At 34.0% G+C, this 7,572-nt stretch overlaps 1 protein-coding gene across 2 annotated transcripts in view; it reads right to left on the reverse strand.

The window, feature by feature from the left end:
• The window catches only part of CCNB1IP1 (cyclin B1 interacting protein 1), a 24,467-nt gene that overhangs the window by 5,384 nt on the left and 11,511 nt on the right, over nucleotides 1-7,572 (reverse strand). Inside the window, exon 1 of one of the 2 annotated variants that reach the window (XM_011385014.2) lies at nucleotides 2,043-2,481. The exons of the other annotated variant lie outside the window; for it this stretch is intronic. Coding sequence (XP_011383316.2) covers nucleotides 2,043-2,456 — 414 coding nt within the window. The 5' untranslated portion in view covers nucleotides 2,457-2,481. Of the gene's footprint in view, nucleotides 1-2,042; nucleotides 2,482-7,572 lie in introns of those variants that run through there. 2 annotated transcript variants of the gene reach the window in all.

Here is a 7,572-nt window from a genome sequence, read left to right on the forward strand (position 1 = left end):
ACACCTTGATTGCAGCCTTGTGAGACGTTAAGCAGAGTCCATTCCTGGACTCTTGAGCCACAGAAACTGAAATAATAAATGCGTGTTGTTTTAAGCCATTAAATTTGTTGGTTAAGCCACTAAACACAGCCAAAGACAACTTACTAAACACAGAAACCAATCATGGCTTATCTTCGGATTCACTGTCTTTTAAATATTGACTGAAAGTGAAATATGAGGACTCTCCTTTTCTCTTTTAAACATTTTTAATTTGCCTATTCTATACAGTTTGATGTAACTTCACCTAGTCTGGGTTACCTGTCCCTACTACATGGTCTCACAGCACTCTGTATTTCCCTTATCATTACAGGTATTAAAAATATATTGTAAATGTCTGAGTTTTTTTTTAACCTTTAGCACCACTAAACTGTAGCCTCCTTGAAGTTCATGTGTTTTGTTCATTATTGTATACCTAGCACCTAAGAAGGTACATGAAATATAAATGTTTCCTGATACTCAAAAAATATACGTCACATGACTAAATAGGAAAAAAATTAATAAATGAAGTAAAGAAAATTTCATTTCTGGCTACCTTACTAATTAATTCATTGGTTTCATCCAAATAGAAATCTATTTAATATACAGTGTTTGTCCATTCATTCAATAATTTACTGAGACTTAAGACCAGAAACTATGATGGTCACTGAGGACCCAGAGATATGAAGGAATCCAAACTGGACCTAAAAAAACTTTCTCAAATAGAGGAGATGTACAAGTATGTAGGTAATCATATGACATCGATAATAAAATAAAAGTAAGTACAAGATAATACAGGAGTATGTAAAACCTTACCCAGAAAAAATAATGCAAACATTTATTTGACACATGACAAATAAAACCTTTAAGAAGCATTATTATAAATGTAAGTGCAAGACATAAGAATATACTCAAGAATATGACTAAAGTTCTCCACAGGAAGTTTTTTCTAAGGAGGCACCAAAGGCAGAAATCAAAAAGAGAAGTAGTTATGGATATGAATTTGATAAAATTTTTAATAGCATTTTTAATAGCACTGTAACAGCATTTTTTAATAACCGAGGAAAATTTATGATACAGTATAATCAATGAAATTATGAATACATAAAACATACAAAAATGTTCAAATTCTTTATGTCAAAAAAAGCAATGAAAACTAATAAAAGATAAGTGAAAAAGCAAAATTTCTTACAACGTCTGAGTTAAGTATATATAGAGAATTCTTATAAATCAGTAGGAAAAAAACTACAGCAATTGAAATAAGCCAAGTGAAAAGCAACTTATGAAAGAAAAATACATGGAAAAAAATACACTACATATGTCCATCTAAGTCATCCAAGAAATGCGTATTTAAAGAGTTATGAGATTTTATTTTACTCACATCTAATTGGTGAGTAGGAAATGTGGAGAACCAAGCACTCTCATATACTTCTTAAGGGAACACACATTGATATGGCCTAACTGGAGGGCAATTTTAAAATACTGCAATTTTAAAAACACTGAAATGTATTTATCCACTTTCAGGAATTTAATCTTAGCAAATAATTAAGGACGTGAATTTGATGATAAGCATGCTCATATGGCATTTTTTATAACTTGGAAATGTTATATAATGCCACCATTAAAATTATGATTATAGAACACTTAATGTAAAAATATTTAATTAAATATTCATAATAGGCATAACATATTGTCAACTTTAACTGGCCACAAAAACAGTATGTGTGCTATTATCCTATTTTCGTAAAGACAAAAATATATACTTATATATAGAAAATACATATTTATGCACAGAAATAGTCTAGTAGTACACAAAATATCAACAACGGTTATCCCTGAATGACAGAATTATGAGTTTTTTAATTTCCTTCCTTTTAGATTTTCAACAATAAACATTACTTTTGAAGAAAATTATTAAAAATTCCATATATTCATAAAAAATAAACATAAATACAATAAATGAAAAACATCAGAAACTTTCACATATGCCTCAAATCAGACTCTCCTAAGCTAGCCTAAGCACTAACCTGGTATGTCCAGAAGGCCAGTGCTCGGGAGCTAATGTCCAACACAATCTCTGGTCGAAGTCCTGCCAGTACCATGGCTTTATATTCCTCTGATGGACTGAGTTCTGTTCGAACAATATCTAGCTTTCCAGAAAGAGTACTGTTGCAGGCAGGGCAGATAGCTGGTGAACGACTAAACTCACCGCTGCCATGCTGATCACAGAAAATGTGAGAGCAAGCAGTGACCCACGCATAACCAGAGAGTCTGATGCGACATTTTCGATAATTGCAAAGCAGCATGTCTTCACACAAAGACATGATAGTGAGGTCTCTAGATGCTGAAAAGAATTCTAATAAGGGATAAGTGAAAAGGTCAAATAAGTGAAATTGCAGTGAAAATGAAATAAATAACAAATAAACAAAGCATGTTTTCATTTTATGATAAAATAATAGACATTCATTGTTTTATATAATTTATTTTAATTTACTATAATTTATTAATTTATTATAATTTATTTTTATTTTATTATTATATTGATTTCAGTTACTCAACAATATTAATTGTGCTCCTTTGTGCAAACCACTACAAAGGCCTTGAAAAAAATTTTTAAGAAAAAAGTTAAAAACATAGGTGGTTCCAAATGTTACTAAAATCAAAAATATGTACATGAGGAAAAAATGTTTAGTAACATTTACAAAGTACAAATAAAAATTAAACTAGTGCTTTTTACCATTCCTTAAAATACCTAAAAAAAAAACCTATATTTATTACCCATTCATAGTTTCCTATATTTTAGTATTACTTCTCACACTTGGCAAATATAAAAGTCCAGGCACTGACTTTAGCCATTATTTAGAGCAAAGTATTTTAAAGTTTTTCATGTATGCTGATTTCTCAAATTCTTTACTTGTGTTGACTAAAAGAGTACTAACCTAATAGTATTAAATGGAAACTAACCTAATTCATCCAAGTAATTGACCGTTATGGAGCCTGAAAATCTGTATAAAAGTAGATTTCTTAATCATCAGATCAACAATTCACCAGTTAATATAAATATTATTCAATGCTCTGCTTCTATTTAAAACATTTGTAAAACTAAACACCCTTTGGTTACTTTTCAATATAGTGTCCATTGTCACTGGAATTTCATTAACCCATACCGAGTTTGGTCTGGATATATCAAAATACCAACAAGTCATATATTGTTTTTAAAAAAAAACGTGACACACCAATTAAATACCAAGAAAAAAATGTTCACATTTATCACTGACAAATTGCGTCAGAATGTGGCCTTGGTCATAGGGGTCGACAAGCACACTCTGACACCTTTATCCCAAATGTCTCCACGGGTATATAGCACCTGCAGCAGGAATTATGAGGTCTATTTTACCTCCAGCAGAGTAATTAATGGGCATAGAGGAAGCTGACCCGGGGAGAGTTTTGAAGCTGAGACACTTAGAGCGATAGGTGCACCTAATTCCAAATTTTCCACGAGGTGAGAGAAAGAGTCAATTTAGCGAGCTGTCCGAGTTATTGAGGGCCGAGTTTTTGAGAGTGAGACTCACAGAAACTTCGCTCTGAAATCCTCAGCCTGCCTTCTGCGCTTGACAGAAAAAACAGCAGTAATACTAATGAAATACCTAACCTGAGGCACCAAGAAAAAGCGCGGGAAAGAACCGTTGCCTCGGCCACTCCACCACGAGTATGGATTCGCTGTGCACGTCGCCAATACGTCAGAGAGCGCACGCGAAGAGCCACCCCGGAGCCTGTCGGGTGCCGGCCGCTCAGGATGCTGGGAGCCGCCGGCTGCCCCCGCGTCGGGCAGGCGCGTCTCAGTCGCAGTGAGTGAGCGAATGCCGCTGAACCTGGTGTAGGTTTCCCACTTGAGAGCCCCGCAGATACTACCATATTTGTCCTTTACTGCCTTCGACTAGCGTAAGAGTACCAGCCTAGTTTAAATGGGGATAACATTTGAGGTCTTCTGAAAGGAATAGTAGAGGGGGGCAGTTGAGAAGGTAACATGAATACATGCAAGTCTTTGTCCAGGGAAAGTGTGCGGAGTACCCGCTGGGCCAGCAGAGGCTCTCTAGTTTCAGGAAAAATTCTCTGGAATTGTGTGATGCCTATAGTTGGACAGCTATCACTTCCATGTTGAGGCAGATTCCGCCATTTTTTTTCTCCACCTCGAAATGGCATCTTTCCAGCTTTTATACATTCTCTATAGGTTTAAAGAAAATAGAACCTTCCATAACAGCCTGCCTTACAACAATGCATGTGAACAGTGCTTGAAATGAAGCAATAGGATCAGGCCACAGCTTTTTTGAGGTGATCTGCCTGTGTTCTCTCGGACTTGCTTGTGATAGATTAAATGTTTGTACCCATTTGACTCTAATGCTGTTACCTGTCACTTTCTTTTCTGTTCTATAACAATTATATGGTTTTTTGCTCGGTATCTATGAGCCTATTAGAATTCATATTAGAAATTAAGTTGAGAGCTTGAGGGGTCCTTGGGATGTAAGCCTTAATGCTGCCTTTTGTAACCAGGTTTCCAGATGATGGGACACAGTTGAATTTTTGACAGAATCCAATGAGTCAGCAACACAATGCACACCAAGCCCTGCAAACCGTTTATGGGTTGTGAATCTGTAACACTAAGCCTTTCTCCTTCAAACAAAAACCTATCCTAATGAAACAACTTTCTGCTAGTTTGTCTATTTACAACTCGTTCACAGTAATTAGAAAGGGTCATCCTGGCCTTTTGTATACATTTTTTAAAATGTCTATCTTCTGAGAATTTAGAGCTGTAACTTAATTCTAGTGGTACGAATTGGATTCAGAAAAATTGGAAGTTCGTGTCTAAACATGTAATCCCTAACGTATTTTGGCTATCTGAGTCTTTTGTGCATTTTCTGGTTTTGACTATGCCAAATGTATAAAGTACAATAAAAGGGTACAATGTCATTTAAAGTCATAAAACACAAAGCATTCAATTTCCACCAGCACAAGAACCTAAGATTGTGATCCTAGCCAAGTTACCTTTGTTCTGCAATATGATCCCTTCCTGCTTCCTCATTAAGATCATCCTTTTGATTCCCCAAACCTAGTATTTCCCACACCATTTTCTCTCTAAATCAGTTTCCAACCCATTTGGCTATATATGAGGGGAGCTACAAAGTCTTACTGTCCCAGTAGCCTGGACCACCAGGAATTAACCTGCTTCTTCGTGTCATTATCTTGTTCTCGTGGCATAGACAAACCCTTCACTGGGTTGTTCCTAGGGTGGTCCTGGAGATGAGACTACTGAAATCAATCAATACTGAGAAACAGAGACTCATCCACCAAAAAAATCTTTTTAAAATATTGGTTATTAAATATCAAGCGTATCAAAAATGTGAATGACCATCATTCAGTTTTAATAAACCCAACGCTTTCTCATGTGATATTTTTTAATGAAGTAACACATTACAGATACAATTAATGCCTCCCCTGTGCACACCTCAATCCCATTTTCCTCCTACCTCTCCTGAGGTAAACAAGCCAAATTTTGGTATTTATCATTTTCATACATGCTTTTAAACTTTTATACAAGTCTTTGTTTTACATGTTCTAAAACTACTAAATCTTATAGCACATATACCTTGGTCATTTTAACTCATTGCTTTTAAGATGTAGTTAATAAACATACTTTGTATTCTTTCATTTTAATAACCAAATACTACAAATATACCACAATTTATCCATTTTCTAATCACATTGGTTCCCAGGTTTTACAATTAAAAACAATACTGTAATGAACTTTCTGTACATGTCTCCTTGAGTACACATGCCAAGAATTCCTGTAGGATATAATACCCAGAGATTGCATTAGTGTATAAGCATCTTCACGTAAACTACTTCTTACCAAACCACTGTCCAAAGTATAACTTAAATTTTAATGCCACCAGCAAAGATGAGCCCATTGTTCCAGACCCAGCAACATGTGAAAATGTCAGGGTTTTTTGTTGTTTTATTTTTGCCCATCTGATGATAGTGAAATGGTATCTCAATGTTGTTTTTAATGTGGAATTCTTTGATTCCTAGTGAGATTAAGCATCTTTTCTCGTGAATGACTATTCAAGGTTCATCTGTGAACTGACCATTCATATCCTTTGATCATTTCCTTGATTTATATGGAGTCCTTTGCTAGTTAGTTACATGACATACAAACATGTTTGAATTTTACTGTACATAAATTTATCAGTCTTTCCTTTTTGTGCTTATGTCTACTCCAATGGCATATTCTCTGCTTTTCTATATGTTTAAATCTCTCCTTTTCATTTATGATCTTTAATCCATTCTTCCTAATATGTGGAGTCTGGATAAACTGACAGCACAATTTGTGCTTACACATCACTTATACCCTTTCATTAGAGGTTACTTTCACCTTTCAAAAATATTTTTACCAGAAAGTTTGATTTTGATCTTATATAGATATCCTAAGTATCTTATCAGCTATATTATGAGTATTTATGCACCACATTTCTCTAAGAGTTTCAGAGAATTTTCCCTCCCATTATCTTTAAATCTTAGACTGTTAGCATCATATACTCTAAAACTAAGTTTATACTTTAGTAGAATAATCTTAAAGAATAGGTTTCATATTCTAACAGAAGTTATTATAATTGCATACCATTTGTGTGATTCTGATATAAGCATGAGTATTAAATTTCATTCCAAACACAGTTAAGTATACCAAACGTCCAATATTTAGATATTTATTTTACACCCTTTGCATGTTAAATGTACCCTCACGGATATAAGTACAATCTATAGGGCAAAAAATTCCCTGTAGTATAATTTAGCCAAAACAACTGAGAATATTTCAACATTAAATATAAAGCAAAAATGTCTTTTTAACCATAGTCGAGTGGTATGTGCAATTTAAACCAATGATAAATGTCCAATAAGGCCATAAAATGTTCATAATAAAAGATTTCCTAATAAATATCAGTAAGCTTTTATTCATCTGTTCCTCACATACATAAGTTGTTTTTACAGCCATTCTTTATTGCCTCTTAAAGGATCAAATATCATAAACAGATAAAGAATTTTAAGTAGACTCATTAGTACCCAGATAGTTTAATGTACCTATAGATACATTTTACATCATAGTCACAATTTAAGTCCCAGTTATTCCATGCAAATGTTTTGTTGAAATCTCATTAAAATGGTTGCCATTTTCCAGGAACTTATAAAATAAAATCAGTAGAGATTTTAAATCACTTCAAATATTTTCTGAGTATCTAATCTGGGCCAAGCATTAAGGATAAGGAAGTTGCCCTGCTTCATGGAGTTTACAATCTAGCAAAGAATCTAAGAATGGTAAAACATTTTATTCTTTCTTCTGCTGCCTCTTACATTTTTGCAAGTTGATGCTATAAACCATTTCTGGTGAAAAAAGTCAGCGTCCATCTTTAATCTGAAGAACCATCTAACTTCATACTGCAAAGAAAAAGATATTTTTAATATTGCCCTGAATATGTGAGCAATTACTCAGTAGCAAATTGAGTA

The sequence above is a fragment of the Pteropus vampyrus genome, unplaced genomic scaffold (genome assembly GCF_000151845.1).
Source record: "Pteropus vampyrus isolate Shadow unplaced genomic scaffold, Pvam_2.0 Scaffold642, whole genome shotgun sequence".
Lineage (NCBI taxonomy): Eukaryota > Metazoa > Chordata > Mammalia > Chiroptera > Pteropodidae > Pteropus > Pteropus vampyrus.